At 53.3% G+C, this 26,677-nt stretch overlaps 1 protein-coding gene across 5 annotated transcripts in view; it reads right to left on the bottom strand.

Moving 5' to 3' along the window:
- SMG6 (SMG6, nonsense mediated mRNA decay factor) overlaps positions 1 to 26,677 on the bottom strand; it is a 172,823-nt gene that overhangs the window by 3,556 nt on the left and 142,590 nt on the right. For all 5 annotated transcript variants that reach the window (XM_027862547.1, XM_027862546.1, XM_027862545.1 and 2 more), the window contains 5 exons: positions 14,503 to 14,679; positions 11,065 to 11,211; positions 4,823 to 4,976; positions 1,320 to 1,531; positions 881 to 962 (listed from right to left, as the gene is read on the bottom strand). In XM_027862547.1, coding sequence (XP_027718348.1) covers positions 881 to 962; positions 1,320 to 1,531; positions 4,823 to 4,976; positions 11,065 to 11,211; positions 14,503 to 14,679 — 772 coding nt within the window. The remainder of the gene's footprint in view (positions 1 to 880; positions 963 to 1,319; positions 1,532 to 4,822; positions 4,977 to 11,064; positions 11,212 to 14,502; positions 14,680 to 26,677) is intronic.

The following is a 26,677-nucleotide window of genomic DNA, read 5'->3' as shown; positions in this document are numbered from 1 at the left end:
GTGGGCAGAAAACACCAAGATGAAAGTCATCTCAGGAGGACAGAATTCTCTGGAACCTCAGTGATTCAGTGGGCTGGGACAAGTGGGGAAAGTACTGAAGGCTTTTGAGGCCTCTGGGGAGAGCCCAGGCATGGGGGACAGAATCACAGAAGGCCAGCATTATTCTAGACTGGGATGGGAACACCGTCCAACACAGGTCTGGCCGATTCCTCTGACGCTGGCCACATTTGCAGGGGCTTTCCTCCTTCCCTGAATGAAAAGTGGTAAAAATACAGGTTGCCCTCCAGACCACAGACCCCGAGGCTCTCTTGAACAGTACCCTCATGCCTGATATGTGGTCAGAATTCAGATATGAACTAAAGGAAGTAGAGACAGATGGAATTTGAGAATTTGAAAATGGCTGTGCTAAGAAAGGGGATTTAAACATAGCTTGCTTCATTGCCAGGGGCTGATGGGTTTTTGGTCTAGCTAACCAGGACTGTGGGGAATGAGATTATAAAAAGAAATGTATGTTACCTGTTAGAAATCAGGTAAATTATATTCATGTTAGGGAGAATTGGCTTTTGGTGCCATCTTCTATTAACCAAAGTGGAAGCTGAGATGGGTGGGACTAGGGCTATGGTGGAGGGCCACATGCAGGCCATGGAAGAGGCTTCTGTTTACAACCTGTATCCAGGCTTATGAGCAAGCTGGTTCAGAACTCTCCAGGCAGGCTCCAGGCAGTACATCCAGGGGATGTACAGAGCAGGGCAAATGTGGACAAAAAGGTTGCTTTTCATGCCTAAACCACCCACGTTCCTGCCAGCTCTCTCCAGACAGCACCCACTGGTAAAGAGCGGGCCCTGGGGAGGAGAGGGAAGGCCCAAGGTGGGTGCTGTACCTTTGTTGGGAGGCATAAAGTCCTTGGCTTTGTCTTTGCAGTAGTGAAGGCAGCAAGAGAGGATCAGGTCATCATTATTTCCCTGGAGAAGGAGAGTGTGAAAAACATCAGAATGTGACTCTGAAACCTGCTGGGAAAGGATGTGCACTGAAATGGAGAGGATCAAACACTCTGGTTCCCGTGTGGCTTGATAAGCTACACATTCACACTGACGCTGCCTTGTTCCTTCGGCTCCGGCTCAGTCCCTCACACGTGCTACATCGGCCTGGCATCAGGCACACGGTACCCAAGGAGAGCTTGCCTACGTGCTCCCTGTGCCTCAGCTAGCCACCCGTCAGTTCTCTTTCTTCCCCTTCTCTCCTGACTCCTCTGCCTTTTGGTGTATGACTGAGTCTACCGGTCCCCACTTCTCCCCTTCCCAGATAAGCTGTCTTCTTACCTGCTGGCCAGTGATATCCTCACTTCGAAAGGCAATGGATTCAAGTTCATTGCCACGGCTGGTCAGGGCCCGCAGGCAGGAGTCCCGGCTCTCAAACCGCCTCTCGAGAAACTCGATGGACTTTCGGGCCTTCTCCTGCACCACTCGAGCATAGCCCCCGGCTCGACGTTCTGTCTCCTGCCCCTTGGCCAGGCCGTCTAGCTCGTTAATCACTGATGGATGGAGCCCCAGAGAGTTCAGGTTAGCATCCACACTGAGCTCCTTCTGACAGTGCAGCTGGGTCAAGGCAGGGTCACTTGTCTAAGGGCCATTCCAATTTCTGGGCCATCTATCCAAGTCACACCTTATTCACAGGATTCCTAACCTTCTGTATCAACTCCCTCCCAAAGCCACAGGACCCAAGTGCCTGGTGCTGAACATCATGGCATACACTGGGAAGGGAAAAGAAGGCAAGGAAAGGGCTGGCTCTGCCTTCTTTCTGGGGGCAGTACCCAGGTTCTTTGCAATGAGAGGCTCCAGGCCTGCTGCTTCTCATTGATTCTTCAGGGCCAACTTGCCCCTCAGCACTCCCTGAAGTCTCAAAAGGGATTTCCTGGGGCTGGTATAGGAACCACCAGGGCCTCCTGGCCTCGGGGGGAACGTGGCCAAATGGTATGCCTTTCCCCAGAGGGGGAGGGCAGGGAGAGTCTATGTGGAGTAGGAGGATATGGGGGAGGGAATGAGAACGAGGGGAAATTCTTCCTCTACCTTGGGGACACTTGGAGCAGAAGCCTGAGTGGGGCTTTTAGGAGCTATCGAGGCCAATGTTTTGGATGTGCCCTCTGGCAGAGTGGGTAAGGCCACAGGCCAAGTGGAGGAAGAGAGCACTGCCTCAAATGCTTTACCAGATTAATTTAGCAGGGCCCTGTCCTTTTCCAACATCACTGCCTCAGCAAGCCCCTGTCACCTCTGACACAGCAAGAACATGTGTGTGTGTGTGTGTGTGTGTGTGTGTGTGTGTCTGAGACATAGCTCCATTTCTGGTGAAGATTCTTTCCAAGATTCCAGCCAAAAGCCTGAGATCAAGTGGGAAATATGCACTCCTTGGGGGCTCGGGGAGAGTTTGGGGTCTGAGGCCTCTCCTAAGCACAGTGATTCACAGCCTGGGGAGCCGGCATGAGCAGGCTGTTCCATGGTAAACCTGGCACTCACTGTCTGGGTATTCTAAGGAGCTGCCCCACACACATATGTGTAAGCATTTGTGCAGGGATGGACACGGACACACGGACGGACACACACACACACACACACACACACACACACACACACACACACAACCTGAGGCTCAGCTGGGATTCTGGTTGGGGGGGAGGGGGAGTGGTGCAGCAGCCAGAGGAACATCAAACAGGAAAAGCTGGTATCCCATCCCCAAATCCGCTTTCCTGCTCCAAACCAAACAGGCTTCAAAGGGAAGCTTGTTTGTGCTTCTGCACCAGGCAGGACTTCTCAATGCTGGGGTCAGGCTGGAGGAGAAGGAGCGGGTTAAAGGGCAAGAGAAAGAGGCCCAATAGAAAGCTTCGGCCCTCACCCCTTGCTGCCCGGATGGAAGAGGAGCTGGTCCCTGGAGGGCCTGCGAGCCTGAAGGGGGTCAGAGGGGGGCTGCTACGGCTACCAGTCTCCTCTACCAATTCAGATCTTTTTCTCATACATTTAATTCAAACTTTCTTGTCTATACACTCTTTGCTTCCCCAATGAAGACCGTAAGCTCATCCTAGGGAAGAGCTGGTCCTTGGCTCTGAATTTCCACAGAGAACTAAGGTCGGGTCTGTAAAACGTGGAAGTATGACCAAGGTGATGTCCAGAAAGCTCATCCCTTTCTGGCCTACCAGCTGGTCCGCCTCCACCTCACCATCTCACAGATCAGGGCTGCACAGGGCAGGCCAGGCTCAGCAGAATATGGCCCCGAGGCTGCTCCATACCCTGGGGCTCAGAAAGAGGGTGAGCTGGTGCCTTTCTGTCAGCTGTGTCTCAGGGACATGTGCGGGGGACAGCTCGGGTGCTGCCTACCTTCTCCCTTCCAGCTGTTTGCAGTCCCCCCAGAATCTGTACTCAGGCCCCCCGCTAGCTACTTCTGCCTTCTTCCTTTCCTGGCTGTGCTGCAGGGCCATGCTGGAGCCAGCTCTAGCCAGCTCTTGGAGTCGATTGCTAAATTTTCAGGAAGAGCATTTACACCTCAGAAATCAGCAAATCGCCAAAAAGCAAGGCTGGATTACTTGTTTTGTTAATTGTTTAAACTTAAGAAAGTGATGGAGAAAATGTGAATAATGCAGATGAAACGTCAAAGGTGTTGGGTGCACAGGGCAGCTGGTTGTTAAATGTTTCCCAGCACACAGCTGCTATTCCCCCTGCCTGCATCTGTGGGGCTGAAGGGAGAGAGGGAGGCCCGTGAGGGAGGCCCCATGAGGGCCCTAGTGCTTAGGTGGTGATTGATTGTGTGTTTCCTGCAGTAATCTAGTGACTGATCACCTCTCTGGGGGCAGTCACCTCCTACCTACTTCCCCCAGCCCAGGGGCTGGGATGCTCAGGGCAGAGAAGCAGTTCTCTGGAGGTCTTGGAAGGGGTGGCAGAGGTGGAGGGCTGGGCAGATTTCCCCCACGCTCCCTGCTGTCCCAGGGAAAAGGACTCCTCAGCAACTGACCCCTGGCCAACTTGACAGAGACATTCTGAAGACCCTGCTCTGTGGACTAGCCATCAACTACCCCGTGACGGAGTCTAATGGAAGCTGACCAGACACTTGGGGATGAGTGCTGAGGTGCCAGGACACAGGGCAGACTAGCTCCCTCAAAACAGAAGTTTAAAGTATCTCTGTCTCCAGTGAAGCCTCAGCTAAGCCCTTGTTCCAAGGACTGGGATGAACAGAGGTTCTGAGATGTTGACACCCAACCGACACCAGCACTCAGACAGTGGCGACTGCTCAAAGCCCAGGACTGGTTCTAGATGGCCTCACTGGTCGTCTTATGGTGACACCGGCCAGAGGAATGCTACCTCCAACCAACAGAATCATCATGAAAAGCTATAAGACAATCAGACCAAAGGCATCTAACCACTTCAAATCCTCCCAGACTTGCTGCCAGACCACCCAGCAGCACTGCCGTTATCTGCCAGGGCTGAGTGTTTACCAATAACGGGAACCAGCTTTGCCGTTTTACTGCGAGCTTTATAAGGATAAAAACAAGGGCTGGGCTCAGGCAGGCCCTAGCTGCTGAGACGCAGGAGTCCATTTGCTCAGCAGTCGAAGTCATAGTTCGGCCCTAATCATCCGCCGGGCTTGGATAGTTAAACAATTTTCCCTCGCCCTGCTCCTTCCCAGGTTCCTTCTGAATCAGCTTTATACAAGTGGCCTGGCTCTGTCCGCCTGGCCCACCATCCCAGGGGTGTGATGTTTAGGGAGCCCTCAGGCCTGCGTTAAGGTAGCCAGGCTGCGGGGAAGGCCATGGCCCTGCTGCCTCTCTGGCATGACTCACCAATGAGGGGCACCACGAGGATGTACTTCCTGCTCTCCAGCAGCCGTACCAGGCTGGCCAGGTGGTCAATGAAGCCATTGGTGTCTGGTACAAGGAACAGGGGTCTGATCTCTAGCTCCATCTGCCTCATCTGAGTCTGGTCCTCCAGGACAGCCTACAAGACACAGGCAGGCCGATGGGTGAGTGAGAGAAGGTCAACTGGAACATGTGTCAGAGGAACCAGAGTAAAGGGGAGCCCCAAGCAGCTCAGGGCCAGCTCTGAAAGCAGGGCTCAGAGGATGGAGAGGAGTGCTGGGCTTCTAGGGGTCAGACCCTGAGACTCAAGGCAGAGGGACAACAAGGGCACCAACAGCATGAAGACCGAACAGCCCCTAGAAAGGCAAGTTACACAGGAAGCGAAAAGCTCTCCTCGGCACTGGGTCAATGTTCTGAAATCACTCGAGATGCTCGGTTTGTCCAAATTCTTACAGACCGTTACAATAAATCAATACCATGGGCATGAAGACCCAGCTCCCCGGCCCAGATGTAATGTTGATGTCGAGTCTGCTGAATGAGGTGCCCCAGGAAGAGAAACGGCCCTGGAAGCAGAAGGCCTGGGCCTAAGGCCCACCCAGGGCCTCAGGGGCTCTTCTCCATTCTCTCCATGGCACCTTGCTTCCATCCCCCCCCAAACTCAGTGTTGTGGAACCCAGCATTCTGCATCTGTTTGGCTTTTTAATAAGGGTGAGTTTTAATATTCCAAGTGCTCTGGGGGAGGGGGGGAGTCCCCTCTCCCTGGGGGGCCTCATCCCTGACATCTTCCCAAAGCTGGGTTTGACCACCACACCCACATGCGCTCCCTTGGTGACACTCTGAATGGGAGTTTCAGTGAGGCCTCAGAACTGCTCAGGACACGGCGGGTGTGGCACCGATCCCAGGGCAGGTGCGCCCAGAAAGGCCAGGTCCTGTGTGCCGAGCCTCAGACACCAACAGAAAAGAGAAGCGCTGTTCTAGTTCCCGGGCTATGACAGTAAAACTGAAAGCCCAGGGTTTCTACCTCCCTGTGACCTTGGGGGGACCTCTCTTTCTGAGTAAGGGAATGCTGCCAGTATGACCCCGAATGGCTGAAGCCTGCCTCGCACCTCTATTGCTGGCTGCCATCTGTGGGCCTCCCCCCCCACACGCCCACTGGCAGGACCAACTCTTTTCAAGTAATTGAGAGCGTGAGAACAAACCATTGAGGTCACTCCCCTTCCCAGGTACCACAACCCCACAGCTCTGATAACCTCTTCCTGTCCTGTCTGCTCCACCCAAACACGGCATCCGCTCTGCTCTTCATCTTCTCCCTCCTCTTCCTCCCCTTCCCCAGGCCTTCTTGCTCCTGCCTGCCTGGAGCACTCCCTGTTCTGGCCTCCCTCTGAGAAGAGACATGGGGGCACTTGTGGAAGCGGAAAGGGCAGCAGGACGATCTCACTCATCACGGGACTAACCTTTTCCACGCCAATCTCTTTCACCCTACCAAGGACATCCTCACGACTGGCCCTTCTTTGCCTTCACAGGCAAACTGAGGACTGATGCCATCTTTATCTTGCTTAGTCTGTACATCTCCCAGGTCCTCGTCTACCTTCTAGACCTGACCTGGTGGCAGGATGGTAGCCTGAGACCTGATGCAAAAGGCGAGTGGCAAGCAAGCCTTTCCCAAACATTAACCTTGAGGGTGGGATGGGAGGAGCAGGGGAAGAAGGAAAGGTACACAGGACAGCAATGGTACAACGGTCTACACTCTCGGAATTTTGGCTCAGGGCCAGTGGTGGCAACAATCCTCCTCGTTTCCAGGGGTGGTGAGACGTCAAGCCGTGGCCCCTTCATCTGGTAACAGGGCCTCCTGTAGCGAACTTCCCCTAACCCAGCTCTGCCCAGTGAGTCACCAAAAAACCGTTTCCTGTTCCCCCCATGCCCTCACTTAGTGTCAGAAGGGTTCAAAGGAGCTGTTCACTCTTCCCTGAGGTACCAGTTGAGTCTCCAGGGATGGTCTGGTTTAGGTCATCGGCCTGCTATGGCTTCCTTGACAGGAGCAGCGCAGAAAGTGGAGCACTTTGAGCCTCCCTCTCGAGGCTTTCTCTCTCTGTGGATGCTCTCTGTAGTGCTCTCAGTGTGTGGATCTGGGTGTGCGTGTGTGCATGTGTGCATGTGTGCGTGTGCGTGTGTGTGTGTGTGTGTGTGTGTGTGTGGCGCATTTGCCCTCCCAACTTTTCCAGATTTTACCCGTCAGATTCCTGGCAGCTGAGCATGGCGCCTGTGCCGGCCGTCACGTCCCATTCTGATCCCTCGGCTGCACGGTGAGAGAAGGACACAGGATGCGCAGGGAGTGTAAAAAAGTGAGGTCGGTGGGGAGAGTGCCAAGTCTCTGCTCCCAGCCTGGGGATGCTTGGGGAGTGGGGGGAGCGCACTCCAATGGAGTTCAGAGGCCGGTAGTAGGATTTATTTTTGTTTGTATGAATAAAAAGCTGTAGAAGTCTCTGGCTGAGGGGTTGTTAGGGGTGAGGGGTTGGTGATTCATACAGATTCTGCCTGGCCCTTGGCCAAGTGTGATGCCCTGGAAGGCGAATGTCACCCTGCCGAGGTTCCTGTTGGCTCAGACCAGGTGAAAGGCAGAAGCGAGAGGAGAGGGCCCAGAGCAGGAGAGGGAACCGAGTATCCCACCCCTGTCCTTCCTGGACAGCAGACCAGACAACTGCAATGGACACCATTCTGCCATGGAGGTGGAGAAGGACAAAGGTAAAGATATGCTAAGTTTTGACCATGCAGGTTCTCAAGGGTACTGACCCCCTCATCCTCTAGCTGGGAGGAGACAAATATGCTGTATACACCTGGGAAAACCCCGCTTCATGTACTCCTCCTATAAAGTAAGGCAGCTCTGACGTGCTGACATTAGTAAGTAGGCACAGAGAGAAAACCCTGGCTCAGCTAGCCAATGGAGGCGTCAAGGAGCTAAGCGAAGACTGGGCGGCACAGCCAGGCACGGACCGCCTTGCTCTCCCCTCCTTGGCTCCTCCTGACTGACAGGCTACTCCATTCATCCCCTCCTGCCCCATGGCTCCACTGATTAGGCAGATGGGCGAGCACTGCCCAAGGCCTCTAGGGCTTCCAAAGCACACCTCTTCAAGAACGAGCCTGGCTATCATCATCTCCACTCTACACATGACCCAGAAATAAAGACTTGCTCAGAACCACACTGTGCCTTTAGGCAGGTGTGAGAGTGCCAGGGTTGGAGGCCAGTTTTTGCGAGTTCTAGCTCCTACTGTGGACTCCTCCCAAGCTCTCCTCAACTCAGGGGGCGCCTAATGCTCTTGTGGAGAAGAGGCCCTGGAAAGCCGAGCTGTTCTTTCTCCTGGAGCACCTTGGGGGCCGAACATTCTAATGACCAGTTGTTGCATGGGCTCAGCCTGTCTTCCCAAACTGAATGGCAGCCCCTCGAGGCCAGGGAACACACTGTCTCCTTGTCTGGTTTCCCTCACAGTTCCTAGACCAAGGCCAGGCACAGAACACGTGTTACAGAAGTACCTCTGGCTTGATTCAGAAAGGGAAGTGGCATAGGGGAAGCCAGAGGACTGGCTTTCCAATCTATTGGTATGGCCTTCAGCAAGGCTCTTTCTGGGCCTCAGTTTCCTCCTCTGTAAAGAGAGGCAATTTGATGGGGGCAGGAGGATCAGAACAAATGCACAACCTGGGAGGGAGGCTCCTCTGGCTACCCCTTCCTGCCCTGGCGTGAACGTGTTCCTCGGCTGGTAGCGCGCTGGCCCTCCCGCCAGGCGGGAGCCGGGCCTGGGTGTCTGCCTTCCGCCGCGGGCAAGCCGAGCCACTCTCACACAGGTGTAGGGGGGTCATGCGCACACCCCATTGTTCAGCCCCCCGCACTCCCCAGCTATATTTAGCTCCCGACTCCTCAGGCTGCCACAAAGGAGCGGTTGCATGTCCAGGAGGCGGGCGGGCAGGGGACGGGGAGGAGAGCTATTTTCAGAGCACATGTCATAGCTGGCTGGCGAGCGGGGCTGCTGCTGTAATGCCGAGCAGAACAATAGCCATGGTGAGAGGAAGAGACTGTTGTGCTTCAGGTGGGATGTTTGCGACTGCTCAGGAAGCCTGGCCGCTCCCAGCTGGTGGCAGCCCAAAGCACAGAGCAGCCTCCTGGGGTCAGGGCAGCAGTGCCAGCGAGGGGGCAAGGTGCCAAGGAGCCACACCTCGGGGAGGATGTCCAGCGGGGAACTGGGCGAGAAGGGGACATCCCAGCCCTCCGCTCACCCCCCCCAGCGTGAGTTCTCAGAAAGAGGGGGCTCAAGGCGTCAAGGACGACCGAGGAAAGCGGGGCTAGTCCAACAACAAAAAAAAGCCAGGGCTGGGCTGCCTTGAGCATGAAGGGTCTGGATTAGGCTTCAGCTCCAGCTGCACAGACCCAGGGAACTGCCCACACCCCTGCTCTGACCTCCATTCGGCCCCACTCCACAGCCCCTCGGCAGCTCCGGAAGGAGGGAGGAGTCCGTTGTGGAGAGAGCCCAGATCTTCCCCTCCTTCTTCCACCCCCGGCAATGGATGAGCTTAGGCCCAGGGGTCCAGGCCCACAAGTGAGGAAGTGGGGGAGGGGGGCGCGCGCAGCCTGAGAATCCCCCTTGGTTTCTACACAGAGGTGGGGAGGGGGCAGCTTCTGCACCCCATCTTTACATCCCTTTCCCCAAACGTGTGGTTCCTGTTTTGCTGAGAGCTGGGGACTTGACTTACACCTCTCAGTTAACACCCCTCGGAGGCTGGTGGAGTTCAGAGCAGTTTAATTTACGGCCCATATCCCCAACCTTAATGCACTCGATGCTCCATTCTTCCTTATTGTATTAGCAACCCAGGTACCTGCCAACAATAATGGCCCCTCTAACTGGGAGCCTCTCCCCCACTCCCAGGACAATTTATACCTTTTCCTTGGGATTTTTTTTTTTCTAAATTAAACAAAAAGAGGAAAAATAAGAAAAGGTTAACGTGGGTTTGGAGAGACGAAGCCCAGTGGTTCTGGGCAGGGAGCCAAAGGCCCGAGGGTACACACATGTGTGCGTTCTCCCAGAAGGGCCTTCACCGGCCCTGTTTTACAGCCACCTCGGCACAGACTGCAGGGTTCACGCATATGGCCAGACAGATGTGTCTGGCTTACGTTCAAGGCTGGAAAATGAAGAATTATGGAAGTGAAGGGCCCTGGGCATTAAAGGGGGAAGAGGGGGGTGCTGGGGGGGAATTTTTCCTCTGCTGAGAAATCCTCCTGTGGCTGTGAGGCCGGAGGAAGGAGGCTGACAGGAGGCAGGGCAGCCAGTCATGGCGAATGTGGGGCCTTCTCTTAAAGGGGCCAGTCAGGGTGGCCAGAGGGGCTTCCCCAGCAATCCAAGCTTGATTCTCAGGACTCTGGCAAGCCTCCTGAGGCCGGGTCTGAAGAGACTCCCTTGTAGACTCCAGGACACATAGGAAGATAGAGGTCCTGTGGGTAAAGCCTAGCATTCCCTGGGCCAGACAACTGGAGCCATTTTTCTATCATGCGCAGAGACAAGGAAGCACAAAGATGATGAAAAGAGGTTACAGGAACAGCGAAGAGTCTCCCCAAGACTTAAGAGGGGATGTTGTTGGCTCTTTAGGCATATGAAGGCTGATTAGAGAGGACGGCTCCTTTTTACACTGAGGCTGGACGCAAGGGAGAGAGAAGGCTTCAAATAGAGCAGGAGGAGCTGCAGAAAGAGGAGGGAGGGGTGCGACTCGCTGGGGGCAAGCGATGGGAGGCTGTGAAAACTCCTTATTTGAAGGACTTTCTAGGAAGGCCTGGAGCAGGGCTTCTGGGCCTGATGTCCAGAACTTGTTTCTGACTTTTAAAAAAATATTTTGGTAACTGCATTTGAACTTCATTGGTTTCTCTTGTAGTCCTATGCACTCTGACACATTTGAAAACATGATTCTACCAAGGGTCCAGGACACAGAAAAGGTTAAAACCCTCTGGTTCAGAGAAACTCCTCCAAAACTCCCTTCCTATTAAAAGGGCGTTAACTCTGCGACAGAACTTCACCTCTTGCTCCTTCGAGTCTCTGACCCCCAAAGACCCACCAGGAAGTGGGAAGCCTTGGCATGGCGAGGCTACCACAACGCATGTCTGCACCAAGTCAGAGTGCCTCCCCATGAGCCACATCAAGCCTGCTCTTCACCACCCTCTCCTTCTTCGCCCCCCGCCCTCCCAGACACACCTGGATCTTTTCTTGGCGACGCTGCTGCTCGGCTATCTTCCTGGCCAGGGCCAGCTTCCTGGCTCGAAGCTCTCTGATGTCATATTCGCCCCCGCTGCCTTCAGCCTCAGAATCTTCCTCAAAATCTTCAATGACCACATCGTCCTCCTTCAGGCAGCAGGAGTAGGCCAGGAAAAGAGGCAGGAGAAAAGATAGTTAGCCTCGAGCCCTCATTTGAGGCCTTGCCCTTCACTTCCTAGTGCTGGCTGCTCAAAATGTTCCCTGAAGAAAGGCCAGTCTGAGCAGGCAAAGGGTGGGCCAGGGCTGAGGGGGTAGGGAAAGAGCTGTGTCCCCAGCCCCACCGTCTCTGTCCAGCACACTCCGAGTTACTCCCTTTGCACAGTCACTGACACCCAGCCCTCCCAGCCAGGCTGCTCAGATATCCCTAAAAATTCTTGCACATTCACAGTTAACTGTCCTCCCAAGCATCCTCATATGTTCCAAGTCGACCCCTGACTACTTTCCTTCTGAAACTACTACGAGAAAAAACAATAGGAAAAACTGAAGTGCTCAAAGTGAAATCTAATTCATGCTCAGTATGTGTGACAGGAATCCGATGTGACTGACAGCTGAAGTGGGCCTACAACTTCCCTTGACACCCTGGCCCAGAAGAGCCTGCCACTGCCCCTTCCCAGGGCGAGAGCCTGGCTCCCCCCTTCCAGCAATGCTCTCAACTGTCAGACTGCTTAGCCGTTTCCCCTGAAGCCAGGGCCAATGGTATCCAGCTTGGGAAACTTGCTGCCAGTCTGATAGAACACTCGGGGGTCGTCACCTCCCCTACCGCAGCCTCTGCTCTCAAAGGCCACTCTCCGGGTGGTCCCAGATTCTGCTCCTCTCTCCTTCTGGCCCTGGTCAGCAGAGAAAATGCAGCTGCCCAACGGAGCTCGGGAACGCTTCCTTGGAGGGACAGGGTTAGCAGGGGTAGATAGGGAGGGCTTAGGGAGGGAGGGAGACAGGGTGTGGGCCTCAGTCTCTGCTCCAAGACACTGCCTCCAATGCTTCCCACTAGAAGTTCCAACATGAGAAGCGCCAGGCTGGACTGCTTTGTCTAGGGGCAGGAGCCTGGTGAAAGAGAAACCAAGATCCCCTTGGTGTCTGCTCACTGCTATGACTAAGTCAAGCGCCTAAGCTCAGACCCAGTCAATCCTTCCAGTCCTGGTTGAGTAAGGTCTGAGAACCCTTCCCAGGCAATGTCCAGCCTCTGCTCTGCCCTTCAACTGCTCATCATAAGATTAGATTCTGATGAGGTTTGTTGGCTTGGCTGTGAAGAAGTGAGAGTCATGTCTTAAAAGCAGGATCTTGAAAAATTAGAGCCAGGGAGCTCTACTGGTGCTGCAGGAGCATTTCTGAGGAACTGGGGAGCTGGATTCTCTTCTGCACCACACACCAACCCCCCTGAGCTGCCTCCTGCCCATGGTATGGACGACTCAGACATATGGAGATCACGGGTCACTCTCTGGAGGACAGGAGGTCCCACGCTTGAGGGGCCTGGAGTATCACACACAGACACAGATCTGATCTGCCCATGGTTCCTGTCATCCTGCCTATCCCTCATTCCTCCCAGAGGCTCAGATTGTGCATCTCAAAATCATTTCTTCCCTTGCAGAGTTCAGGAGCACTTGGGTAAAGTGAGGCCGGCCACCCAGTCAGTCCCTGGGGAACGGTGCCCACATGTTCAGCAACGGCCAAGGCCGCGACCGAGTCTGGGGAGAGCCAGCCCACGGTCAGGAGGTGGTTACTGAGCCTCCCTTGCTCCGCTCTCTCGGCAGATGAGGAAGTGCTAGGTTATGAAATGACACAGGCTGGCCTATGAAGGGTTTCCCAGGAGTCATTCACAGAAGGGAAGCCAGGAGGCTCGTGGGAAAGGGAAGAAGTGGGCAGCCTCATGTGGGTCATGACCTTTCTTCTGGTCAATGGGCTGAGATGGGGAGAGTGTGGAATATGGTGCTGTGACAACAGACTTGTTCTGTGCCACCTTGGAAGAGGGGAGCAAAAGACTGTTTTCAGGTACTCGATGGAGAGAATTAGAAGCCTTGAGCTGAGTGGTGACTGAGGACCAACCGTTTCAGTTCCAGGGGCCTCAGTTTCTTCATCTCTTAAAAGGGACTGCAGACCACAGATCTGGAGTGAGAAGGGGCTTAGGAAGGTCCCAAAGTGAGGGGAGACTGAAGTGAAGTGGGCACAAAGGATTGGGAAGCAGGCCCTCTGACTTTTGGCTCAGGGCTCTCACCTGCCTGTTCTTGGGAGAAGCAAAGGATATGATCCGGGGAAGGTGCCTGGTAACAGGAAAAGTGCTTATTACGACCCTGGCTGCCTGCAGACCCACAGCCATCTGTGAGATCTGCCTCCGCCCAAACAAGGAGAGGGTCCGAGGGCCCTGGTTATTCTCGCTTCCCTTTGGTCACAAACGGCCCCAGCTCACAACTCTCAGGTGACACTGGTTTCACCTCCTCCATGCCTCCCTGCCCCAAACAACTGCTGGCTGAGGGCTATCTGGCCCTGACTTCCCAACACTATCCACCGCTGTCCTTGCACGTCTCCTCATTTAACTTAGCAGGCAAGGAGGAGGACAAAAGCCCCATGAATCCAGACCCCTTCAGGCCCCTGGTGGGCAGGTGCCCACAAGGAGGGAGCCTGGCAGCAGGGCGACCTTCACATTCACACTGACCACCCCCATGCACGTATGCACACGTGCACATGGGAGGCAGTATCATTCTACATGTATACAGGCAAACATGCCTTCTCTCTCTCTCTCACACACACACACACACACACACACACACACACACGCACAGATACACAGCACACACACACACATACACAGGGCAGAGCATCTGGCAGCAGTGATGTTTTGCATGTACACAGGTATATAGTTAGTGTCCATCTGTCTCACTCTGTCTCTCCAGGACCTGGAGTGAACTAAGGGCTACAGAAACAACCAAGGCCAAACAAACAAGAGGAGGATTTCTTAATCCCATCAGGATGTTGGGGGGGGGGGGAGGGGGGGGGGGGGAAGGGGGGGACCAGCAGTGTCAGCTCTTCCTGTCCGTGTGCTGGAGGCTGGAGCTCAGGCCTGCGCAGCCCTGAGCTCCATGTCTATAAACTTGATCCTCGCCCTGAACCCTGACACCCCCCTCACCCAGCCCCTTCCCTAAGCCTCCAGAGCTACACATTATTAAACCTTGCCCCCCTTCCCTTCAATGCAGCATTAAAAAGCAGCATCTGGAACTCGTAGGAGAGATGAAGGCACAGGGCAGGCAGGAGGGCCCGGCAGGGGCACCAGCAGAGTGCACTCGTGAGATTCACCCACAGACCCAGCCTGCAGTGGCTATAAATAGCTCAGAGGGAGCTGAAGCCTCGGGCAGAGGCTGGTCCCCGGGGAGCTTTCCCGCATAGTACCTGATCTTCCAGTTGTTTTCCCTCTTGGCTTCCCATTTCCTTTCCCATGGTGTCTGGGACGGGCGCCACTGACACATATTTTCCACCCTTGAATGCCAGCAGAGGCTCTTCTTGTCCACAAAGGGCTTCCAGGAAATACTTCAGCACTGTGACCCTCTTGCAGTCGGCTGCAATAACCTACAGTGAAGGGGAGAGAAAGAAACAAGCATTTGCTGAAAGAGAAGATGGTGGGAGGGATCAGTTGTTGGCCGAGGGGCTCCTGAGAACCGTGTCAACGTGCCTGTCAGGGAGGGAGGCTTCTGGGTGCGTGTACCCTGGGGACGAGGCTGGCCAAGCATCCTCAGACTTCTGGGATGTATGCTCTGAGAAATGGCCACAGTCTCCCTCTTTGTGAGGAGGGCCTTGGGAAATCACCTTTGGTGTTTCCCTCAGTCTTCCAACTTTTTTTTATCACATCTGAGGAAAAGGGACTATGTTGAGGAACATATTGGGAGTGGGGTGGGGAGGAAGGCATGAAGAGAGCCTCAGCAGCCCCAACCCCTTGTTATGGGGAAGGGCAATGAAATCATCAGTCTCAATGGAGGCCCTCTTCCTGCCCCCCCCCATGACCCTTCCTCTCCCCCTCTCAGCTGTAAGTCACAACAAATTCCTCCGGACAAACCCTTGCAGGGGCCTAGGGGCCCAGGGTCCTCCTAGGCTCAGGCGGGCGGACACCAGGAGGTGACTGAACTAGGCTGTGGTGTCTCTCCAAAGTTCTGCTCCTCATGAGATCACACTATTCCTCCGCCATGTGACTATGTCTGAACACAACCGAGTACTTTAGGGAAGCTGGGGCTGATTTAGTTTAAATGAAATTCAATATCTTGAGTAATCATCACATTTATGAGACTTTCAGATGGAATTTCCATAGGCAGAAAATGGAATCTTTTCCCATTATACCTACACACAAACACATACAAACACACCTTAACTTCCAAACCCATCTTTTTTGGGGGGAGGGGGCATGTATCTCTTCTCTGGCCTTTGGTGACCTCATCTTCTTGCTGTCTTGTCACAAGCAGAATCCTAAGCTCATCGCCGAGAAGGTTAAATGTGACATCCCCCAAGTCAACTGGCTCCTTCCCCCTGGAATAATCGTTTCCGGCACTCCCTGCTGATTTCTCCCTCCCTTTTTTGAATGCTCACAGATCTGACAAGACCATCTCGCACATTCAACACTAGGTCACAGAGCCAGTGTTGGGTGAGAGAACACCAGAGGAGTCCTCAATAATGAGGACTCCTTCTCAGCTTTACCAGACTTCACTATGCTTGATACTCAGCTCCAAAAGGCAGACACCTGGCCCATCTGGAGAGGGACCATGCTGGACACCCTATCAGTTGGCTGGTCAAGTGGTATTTATTAAGAGCCCACTATGTGTGAGGCCCTGTGGTAAATGCTGAGTATACAAAGAGAGAGAAAGAAAGGAAGAAAGAAAGAAAGGAAAAAAGAAAGAAAGAAAGAAAGAAAGAAAGAAAGAAAGAAAAAAGAGAGAGAGAGAAAGAAAGAAAGAAAAGAGAGAGAGAGAAAGAAAGGAAGGAAGGAAGACAGAAAGAAAGAAAGAAAGGAGAGAGGAATGGAAGAAGGAAGAAAGGAAAGGAAAGAAGAAAGGAAGGAAGAAAAGAAAGTCCCTGCTTTCAAGGAGCTCACAGTCTAATGGGGAAGCCAACAGGCAGACAACTACACACAAAGAAGAAGTGTACAGGATAAACTGGGGGTCATCTCAGAGGGAGGGCACGGACATTAAGGAGGACTGGGGAAGGCTTCTTGCAGCAGGTGGGGTTTTAGCTGAGAACTGAAGGAGGCCAGGGAAGCCGGAAGGCAGAGACAAGGAGGGAGGATGAGTACTCAGGGCATGAGGGGCAGCCAAGGAAAATGCTCTGAGTCAGGAGATGGGGTGTGGTGTTTGAGGAACACCAAGGAGGACAGTGTGACTGGGTCACAGACTATATGGAGGGGAGTGATGGGGAAAAAGACTGACCAGAAAGGTAGAAAGAGGCCAGGTGATGAAGGGTGTGTGTGTGTGCGTGTGTGCGTGCGCGCCCCCCTCCCCCCAAAACAGGCTACTGCACTGGTCCAGGTGGGAGGTGATGAGGGCCTGCCCTAAGGTGGCTGTAGGGTCAGAGGAGAGAGGAGGCCTCTATGAGAGATGTCACAATGGTAGAAACGATAGCACTTAACCACGCATGGGATATGGGGTTGAGGCTGACAGCCTGGGTGACTGGGAGGATTCTGGTACCCTTGACAGCAATGGGGAAGTCAGGAAGAGGGAAGAACATGTTGAGTTGAAGATGTCTACGAGACCTTTAGTTTGAGGTATCTACAAGGCAGTGGGAGGCACTGGGAGAGAGGTTAGGGCTGGACAAAGAGATGGGAGCCCTCTGCAGAGACATTCACCTGAAACCATGGGAGCTAAGGAGCTCCCCAAGTCACACGAGTCACATGCCCTTTGATGGAATCCAGACTTCACAGAACAAATCCTGGACCGCACTTGGGGATCCAAAGGGCCACATGTGGCCTCGAAGCCGCAGGTTCCCCAGCCCTGGTCTAGACTGAGAAAAGAAGGCGGCCCAGGACAGAGCCCTGAGGGACACCCAGGATTATCAAAGGGGATGTAGATGACAGTCCGTCTAAGGGAAAGAGGAGAGTGGCGAGACAGGCAGGAGGAGAACCAGGGGAGAGCAGGGTCATGGAATTAGATAAACTAAGCAGAAATGACCTGTGCTCTCTAGGAGCTTACAATCAGATTCATAAAACATGGATCAGGCATAAATGAAATCAAATGCACGTACATTTTAAAAAGTAACCAATCACATCACATTTTAGCAAAGAGGGAGGCGTACTCAGTGCCTGCTGTTCTTAGGAATAGAAGGGGAGCTATTCTGAGGGCAGGCGCTTGGCTGTTTTTGTCTCTATTCACAGGGCCAGCCAGAACTACCTGGCACAGGAATGAAGGCAAGGATGATGCAAGCCCTTATTAAGCACTTACTGTGTGCAAGGAGCTGGGGATATGAATAGAAAAGCCAGCCTGTGCCCCCAGGAGCTCCCATTCTGATGGGGGAAGGGGTCAGCCCCGTGCCAGACAGAAAGGTGCCGTGGTCCTTCGGGGGAAGTGGGAAAGCCGACGCTCTTTTTTCCTGTCATTGCCACTGATAAGTCACAGTTTCTGACGCTGAATCATGTGACAGTGGTTTGGCACACAGTAGGAGACTAATAAATGTCTGTGATTGAGGAGCGCGGTCTGGCAGCTGTGCCCGTCAGCATGGACCCTGGGCCTGGTTCCTCAGCCTCGACCTCTTGTGCCCACTGTCTTCCCCCAAGGGCTTTCCACGCAGGTCCCAGACCCGGGATGGCCCTGGCGGGGCACACCTTGCTGCAGGGGAAGGAAGTTCTCCGAGCCCCAGGCTAGGCCCCGGTGGGTCGTGCTGCATGTACCCAGGCGTGTGACAAGGAGGCCAGAAATACAGAAGCGGGGGCTCCGAGTGCTCGAGAACAGAGCTGAAATGAGTAATCGCCTGGCAGCGGCACGCACGGTGGCCTCCCTGCACCCCCGGCCGCTCACTCGCAGAGGAAGCTTCTGCCTTTCCCCAAGATTGCCAGTTTCCTCTCTGTGGTCTAATTTTAACCACCTTGTCGTTACAGTGTGTGTCAGCCACCTGACCCCACCGTGACCTCTGACCTTCTGCCCCTGCTCCCCCTGTGGAGGAGGAGGATTATGTAATGGGTCAGCAGTGCAGCCGTGGAGCTGGCGGGGGCAGAGGGGGTCCTTGGCGGGGACACCCCTACGGAGCTCTTGGGGCTCAGCACCCGCAGGTGGGCAGCATCCTCGGGGCTGGGCTCGGGGGAATTCCCTTTTCTGATGCCACGACACCACCAGTGGACGGCAGGCGGACGTCAACGGGAGTGCATTTTCTTCACGTTTGGCCTGAAGAGGCTCTGACCCGTGAGGGGCTCCAGGAGGGAGTTGGGGGGAGCAGCCGTCTGCCTGCCCCAGAAAATAGCCAAGGATGCTTCTGGTCAGAAAGACCCGGGTTCGAGTCTGACCCCTGACCCACACTGGCCACAGGATTCTGAATCCAGGCAACTCTGTAAAACCGGTCTGCATTTAACAAGGGAGTTTGCTCACCAGAGAAGTGTGGCTCTACCCTCCTCTCTCATCCTGTCTCCCCGCATTGAAAAAGGGGCAGAATGGGGGATTAGGAATCAGAGACCTGGGTTTAACTCTTAGCTGTGATACCTAGGAGTTATGTGACCATGAACAGGTCACAATTTCCTTAAGCCTCAGTTTTCTCATCTGTAAAATGGTCCTCCCTGCTCCCAGGGCTGCTGTTCAGGAAGCACTGTGTCAGTCTTAAAGCCTACCCTGCCTGGGGATGGTCAATGCCTCGTGGGTCTCCTGTCCTCCTCAGGTTCTCTCAACGAGGCCGAGCTGGAGCAGGGGCCTGAGCTCCTTACGGTAGGGGAGTCCATGGGCGCTGGCATGTCTGGGGAGAGTCTATCAATGGGTGGAACCCCCAGTGTCACGGCCAGCAGGACAACGAGGATGCTCTTTAGACCAGATGTACAAAAAAGCAAATTCCTAGAGATTCCCTACTAGGACAAGAAAGACTTCCTGGCAGAGGAGGGGTTAAAGTCAGCCTGCCTGCTGGGGAGGAAGGAGTCCAGATGAAGCCTATGACATAATCCCCACAATCACTCTGTTCATGAGCACATTTTTCCATCCTCTATCAATGAAAAACAGAGAGATCGGCAAGTGGTATGCACAGCGAAGCCCCGGGCAGCTCTAGCTGCTGGACACGGAGCCCAGGAGGCAGGGTCTCTTGGTCTGGGTTCACACAGCACAGAGGCTTCTGTAGCTGGGGAGGTGACCCAGGCCAACAGAACTGAGAAACGAACAGAAGGGACTGAAAAGCACCAGGAATCCAAAGGGAAAGTCCAGGCGGTCCTCGATGGTCCTTGCTGTCTCAAAGGGACACTGGGGGGCATTGTACAGCCTGAGAAACATATCACACAAATGGTCTCATGCAGCTTCACAGCAACCCTCTGAGGAGGGGATCTTGGACACCAGACACATTTTACAGTTGGTCAAACTGAGGCTTCCAGAGGGGTAGTGACTGGCATCCCATGCTTGTACAACTAGTATCAGGCAGGCTAGAGCCACAGATATCCCTGACTCCAAGCCTATCCCACCCTTCATGTCATGTTGCTGTGGTGCATGACTTTTGTGTTGGCTACTTCTGCCACCAAGGAGCTAACTTCATTTACTTCTGGGTTTGGTTCTGTCCAGAGGGTTTCATTTGCTGTCAAACAGACTTCTGTCTGAGTAGGGGCATCACCGAAGAACAGGCCAAGCAGGACAAGGTCCCACTACGTGCATGTGAGCAAGCAGTCCTTTCATAGGCTCAACCAATGAAACACTTGGTTGTCAGGCTCTGGGCTAGGTGCTGGGGGATACAAAGGCAAACCTCAGGGAATGTGTATTCGACTAAGGGGGAGAGAACATGCATTTTCAAAACAATACACACGTACACACAGGTGGGTGAGGGTAATTTTGGGGCGTCAGTAAGGTCTCTCGAAGGAGGCAGCCTTTAAGGGAAGCCTTGGTAGAGGGAGAGGTGAGGAGGAAAAACGAGGAGGCCACAGCCTGGGCAAAGGGAGAGAGGCAGGGGAACAGTAAGGAGGCTGGTCAGCTGGGCTGAAGTCTAGTCTGAAGGAGAATAATGTGGACTCGAGGTGGGTGTGAAGGGCTCTGAAGGCCCAACAGAACAACCTGCATTTTGTCCTTTGGGGAATGCGGGGGTGGGGAAGAGATGAGAGAATTCTCATCAGAAGGAAGCTCAGGGATCATCCAAGCTGACCCTTTCTTTTTCGACAGAGGAAACGCCCCAGACTTTCTGAAGTGTCTGCTGGGGATACCACAGTAAAAGCCTCGATGAGCTTTTTAGTGCTCCGTGGCCAGAGCTTGCCCTGGGATGCTGAGACCCGAGGGCTCTGCAGAAGCGAGACTATTGGGGAACTAAGGAGCTAGCCCGGTGGGTGTCCAGCTCCAGTGGCACCAAAGGGCAGGACAACTCAACAACAGAAAAGCGGCTCTGTGGTTGCACCAGGGCTCTGGAACAGAGAGGGCACCAAGAATGTCCCCACTTTAAAAACTCCACTCCCACCCTCAACTGATCTTGTAGTCTTTTGCTGAGAGGAAAAGTGGGGGTGGGGGCCAGGGCAGTATCACACAGAGGAGTTCAGAGAAAGAGAATTCCTTTTTCCCTGCAAACGACACCTGGGGCAGCAAGTTCAGGCCATCGGTGGAAGTGAAACTCTGGTTTGTAGGACTCTCTTTATCAGGCAGAGCAGGCACACACGCAAGCAGCCAATCAGAAAGAAAAACTGAAAGTGAGATGTGGTGAAGCGAGATGACTGGCCCGCCCCGAGCCGGGCTCAGCTCCTCCGAGGGATCAGTGATGGGAACAGCTCCCCAGGGGAGAATCAAGGGCCAGAATGAGAGAGGCATCTATGAACCAAAGGGAACACACCCGAGGCCAAGCAGCTGAGCTCACTCAATGGTTTCTGAGGAGAAGGTCACTCTGTCCTTGGAAATCAGAGGCTGCCACAGGTACTTAGCAGTACCTAGGAGGTAGAGAGGCAGGTGGTGGCACAGTAGAGAGAGCATTGAGGGGGCAGCGAGGTGACAAAGAGGCTAGAGCACCAGCCCTGGAGCCAGGAGGACCCAAGTTGAAATCCAGCCTCAGACATACAACATTAGCTGTGTGACTCTGGGCAAGTCACTTAACCCCAATTGTCTGAGAGAGACAGAGAGAGCAAGCACATTGGGCCTGGAGTCAGAAAGACCCGAGTTCAAATCCAGCCTCAGACTGGGTAATCCTAAGCAAAGTCACGTAAACTCTGCTTGCCTCAGTTTCCTCAACTGTAAAATGGGGATAAGTAATAGCACTACCCTCTAGGGTTGTTGTGAGGATCAAACGAGACAATATTTGTGGAAAGCACTTAGCACAGTGCTTGGCACACAGGAGAGACTACATAAATGCCTCTTCCCATTCCTTCCCCTTCCCAGCGTGGATGGAAATGCTCAAGCAGCAGAACAGGCCCAATTCAGGACAAAGTGGAGGTCCACACTGCCAATGCCTCCCACGCCAGTGAGGGAGTCCCAAAGCATCAAAGCTCCACGTCCCAGAGGCCCCGGCACTTGGTCCTTCCAGGAAGGGGCAATAAGGCTCAGGAAGCATCTTCCCATCTGGTCGGCTGACCTCTGGGGCAACTGGGCCACACTTGCTTCTTGGTGCCACGCTGCCCTGCTCCGAGACCCGTTCTTGCGGAAGTGACAAGGCCAGAGAGGGAAAACAAGCCACAGCCAGGGCTGGAGTTGCAGCAGGTCCCACATTTAAACTGATCCTTCTGCCCCTGAAAGGGTCAGTCTTCTTTTGCTAAGGGGAAAGTCACAGTGGGGTTTCCCCCACAAACAAAGAGTTTACAGGTTGCCATTCTTCTTTCTTGTTGTAAGTAGAGCCAATTATCCTCACATTTGTTGAAACCTTCCATCAAAATTTACTACTTGTTAATTTTACAGAATATCCTCAGAGCAAATAGGAGGCACACAGGAAAGTGGAGTCTTGTAGTAGCTATTAAACAATCTCAGACTAGCTCACCAACCCCCTCACCAAGGCTGGTAAAATACAAGGCTGCTTGGCCTGACTTCTAAAGCACCAATTAGCAATGGGCTAATTATCATCTTTAACAAGCCAAGGCCACAGGACTGGCTATAAGAATTCAACTCAGATTAACATGTTTTCTTACACTGGGAGCCACTAGGTTTCTAAGGCTCACACTTTGCAGATGAGAGCAGAAGGCACCGCCCTGTGCTGGCCATGGGTGGGTCGGCTGGAACGGGAGTCTGCCAATGCAATGTTAGACTCCAAAAGGCAGGGAATCCTCTGGGGTTGGGAGGATGAAGGAAATGGGTTACTCCTCTGTGTGGATCCACATTCCTGGGGAAGAGGCTTCCCATCAAGAAGCAGACAGCTGGGGGTAGAAGGAGTAGATGCAAGGAATCGGAGGCCACTGCATTGGTAGAAGCCCTGGCTACAGGGGGGAGATGGAACCTGCCCAAGGTCTGGCAAAGGGGCGCCCTCGGGTCTCAGACTTGGGCAGAACCAACTCAGGGGAGAGCTGGCAGGAGAAGCTAAGCCTCCAAAACACAGCCCCGACAGCACAAGGCAGCAAAGTGCATCAAAGGTGATGTTCCCAGGGGTGCCAAGCCCAGAGCCCGTTGGGCAAGCTGAGGGAGACGCACTCCGTTTCAGCAATCGCTTGACTTGGCGATCAGCAGCTGAGCACAGGCTGTCCTAGGCCAATCCCATCCCCCTAAAGGATCGGCCACTCCCAGCTACCAGGCCTCTAGTTTCTACACTCTGTTCTAGCCTGTGATAGCCAATTGGGGCAGATAGATTTTAACTCTGAATCGTGTGTGTGTGTGTGTGTGTGTGTGTGTGTGTGTGTGTGTGTGATCTGCACGCTCTCAGGCTCAACGGATATGTTGTTCTCCTGGGAAGGCAGTATGGGACTGAAGGCCCCCGGCCCTGGGATGTGTTTTTGAAGCTGCCACTGCATGCCTTTTTCCTCCATCATAAACTCTTTCATCTGTCTCCTTTCCACCAAGAAGGCAGGAGAAAAGGGAAATGGTTGCGTGGCCCAAGGCTCAATTTCAGTGGAGACTCACTGATATTTACAAAAGGCACCTGCATTTGGTTACCAGGAAGGAATCCACAGTGAAGACTGGGTTTGAAGCAAGCAAGAAGGAATGCATTACAGACAGGGCTCAGGTGGCAATGTGGAGTGGGACTAGTAGTGCCAGGGAGGCCATGGTCCTGCCTCCCTCTCAGCCCTCAGCTCCTGAGCTCCTCCAACTACTGTTGCATGGCCAGCCAGAGAGGCAGGAAGGCATGGTATTGGCTTGGAGCCTGGGACTGAGGCAGGGAGGGGGGCAGCGAGTTGCTCATCTGGCCACCACAGCTGCTGGAGCATTCGTTTCAACCTCTGATGCTCAAGGCATACTGCTAAGCAGGCATCATAGACATGAGCTCAAGGCCTCTTGCCAGCTCTCCTCTAGTCTTGGTCTTGAAGAAGATAACTACTCTGAGCTCCACTAACTCTCCTCCTGCCAAGTGATGGGCACACAGCCTGCAGGGTTTCAGGCAAGTTTTGTAGGACACTACCCACACAACAGAGTTGCTATCAAAAATCAAGACAGAAATGAAATCCTTTGCCTAAATACCACCACCTCTTTGGTTCCTTAAAAATGGGGGGGACTATGCCAAATGTATCCTCAAAAAAGAACCTGTAATATATTGTCACTAAAGATGAGCAAATCTCTAACACTGAATTTTCCACCCACCTGAAATTCCTGGTCTTGAAAATTCTAAATAAAGCCAGACAGGAGACTGGTGCCTCCCAGGACAGTGGTTGTGGGTTTTAGCTTGGCTCCTCTCATTTGCCCACAAATGGAAAGCAGGCCTTTTGGAAAGCTGCGAGCTCTGTCAGGCTCTGCCACCAAGGTGCCCTCCCAGCAGCTGGCATGCCATCGATGATAGGCTGCACACAGCTCGGGCTACAGGCCAACAATGCCGCCCCTACAGACCTGTAAATGTTGCTACCCACACTGGCAGGAAGGCTGTACTCTGAAGCCCTGGGAGGGGCATCCAGCTGGCATTGCCAACACAAAACATTCAGGTCTAGCTTGACTAAGCTAGTCTGAAACCTGGGACTCAAGAGCTAGGTCTCTCACTAACTAGACCAGCAGGGGAGGCTACAAGCTCAGCCCCTGGGGATAAACACCCTCAGTCAGCCTTAATCTGCAGACTCCCACACAGAGGCTGACTGTTTACTGCCGCCCTGCTAGCAGGTGCTGGGAATGGAGCACAGAATCTCGGGGGCTCTAATCATTCCAAGTCACAATGCCCTCTGGCCTCCAGAGACCCTGAGGTTATGGTCCAGGTTTCTTTTTAAATGAATACTTTTCTAGTTGTGGCCATTTGGTGGGAGACCTTTCTCCCTGGCACATTCCTACTTGTGCTATGGCCCACAAACAGGGTGAGAACCACAGGGATGGTGGAGAGGGGGAGAGGGGGAGAGGGATCGTATGCCTGCTACAAGGGCTTAACAAGGGGCAATCTTTCTAGGGGGTTCCTTAGCAGAAGCCAAGACACTCTCTCCACAGCAGGCTCGAAAATCTCAAGGAGAGATAAGGGAGGCGTGCCTTCTGTAGAGCCCCACACGGGACTCGTGGTGCATGGTCCCGAGAGGGCCACATTGGAGAGTGGCTTTGTTCCCAGCTCACAGACAACTAAAGACCTCTTTTGCAAATACCATTTGGACCAAGTCCCTGTCCTGCCCAGAGCGAGCAGTTTTCCACTGGCTAGAAGGTAAACTCTCAAGGCCTAAGGAGCCTCCATTCATTGCTTCTCCTTAAAGGAGTACCCTCGCTCCCTGCTGTGCCCCAGCAGACGTGGCAGCCACTCGGGCACGCAGTCTCTTTAAGCACATACTTGCTCTCTTCTACTTCTGTGCCCTCTAGAGGAAGGGTCTTAACTTGCAGTCTGTGAGCTTAACAATATTGGTTTTTTTCAATAACTATTTCAATATAATTGGCTTCCTTTCTAATGCTGTGGATTTTACAGATTTTAAAACCTCACTCTGAGCAGGTGTCGGGGCATCCCTAGGCTTCTTCATCATGACTGCTTGCCAAAGGAGGGGGCCGCACCAATGAGGAGACGACCCCCTACTACAGAGCTACTCCTCCGTGCCCACCACCTGCTTTAAACTTTGCTCCAAGTGCCGGCCCAGTATATGACACTGACTCTTGTTTGCTGAGGCTGGGTCTCCTTATCGTGGTGGCCACGAGCAGGCCTGACCTCCCTGCTGATGGGCACGGAAGCTTGGCCCACACTGGGCCACCTCTTTTGGACAGCCTGTGGGTCCTGCCCCTAACACAGCAGACACATGCACTTATTTCCCTGAGACAATCAGTGTGCTTGTGGTCTAACGCACAAGTAGGGCTGTGCCAGGAGGAGGCTCTCCCACCAAACAGCCACAGCTAGGGAAGGACTACTAAAGAGAAACCTAGACAATGACCTCAGGCTCTGGTGTTAGCCCACGCTCATCACAGCGAGTGCCAGACTTAGTGAGGGTAGTAGGAATTTCAAGTGTAGATGACCACTCTTAGCAATCTGTTGCAGGAGGAAGAGAAGTGGATTTTCATTAACTGAAGAAAATAAAATTAAAAAAAAAATCAAATAAACCTTGGTCAAGATCTGTCTCTCATAGGAAGCCTTCCTTAATTAATCTCAATCTGCACTAATTATTTTGTACCTCCCTTTCATTTTTAGCTACACTGCTGGCCCGATATTAACCTTCTCTGAACTCATGTGACCTATATTGTTATACAAATGGAGTAAATAAGAGAATATAGACAGTTCCAGGGCCATGGATTGTGTCTTACCTAAAATCGGCATCTTCCCCAACCCTTAATAGTGCTCTGTACAGAGTAGGCGCTTCATAAATATCTGCTCAATTAATATTAATGAAAGAAGGTGCCTGGGACCTGGAATTATGCAAAGAAAGTGACTTAGATGCCTGCACTCCCTAAGCTGGAGATTCTACTGAATCCCTGAAGGAGGCCAAAAACAAAAGGGCCCAACAGATCCCAAATGACTGCTAGCAGCGCTTTTTGGGGTAGCAAAGAACTGGAAACAAAATTTCTACAAACTCAGTTGGGGAAGGGCTCCACAAACTTGTGGTCTGCGAATGTGATGGAATGACAAGTGTGATGGATATCAGATAAACCACCTTACAGGAAGGTGGGCTGAAGAAGAACAGGAAAACAATATACACAATCATCACAACCATGACAAAATAATAATAATAATAACAATAAATGGATGTGGTAGAATGGTAATGATCAAACTTGGCTCCACTGCTTCTTGGCAAAGGTAGGGAATGATAGGGCAGCTAGATGGTGCAGTGGAGAGAGCGCCGGCCCTGTATTCAAGAAGACCTGAATTCAAATCTGCCCTCAGACACTTGACACTTACTAGCTGTGTGACCCTGGGCAAGTCACTTCACCCCACT

This window comes from Vombatus ursinus, unplaced genomic scaffold, assembly GCF_900497805.2.
Source record: "Vombatus ursinus unplaced genomic scaffold, bare-nosed wombat genome assembly UNPS02014768.1, whole genome shotgun sequence".
NCBI lineage: Eukaryota > Metazoa > Chordata > Mammalia > Diprotodontia > Vombatidae > Vombatus > Vombatus ursinus.
Note: the sequence above shows the minus strand (reverse complement) of the source record. Positions and strands in the feature narration are given on the sequence as shown.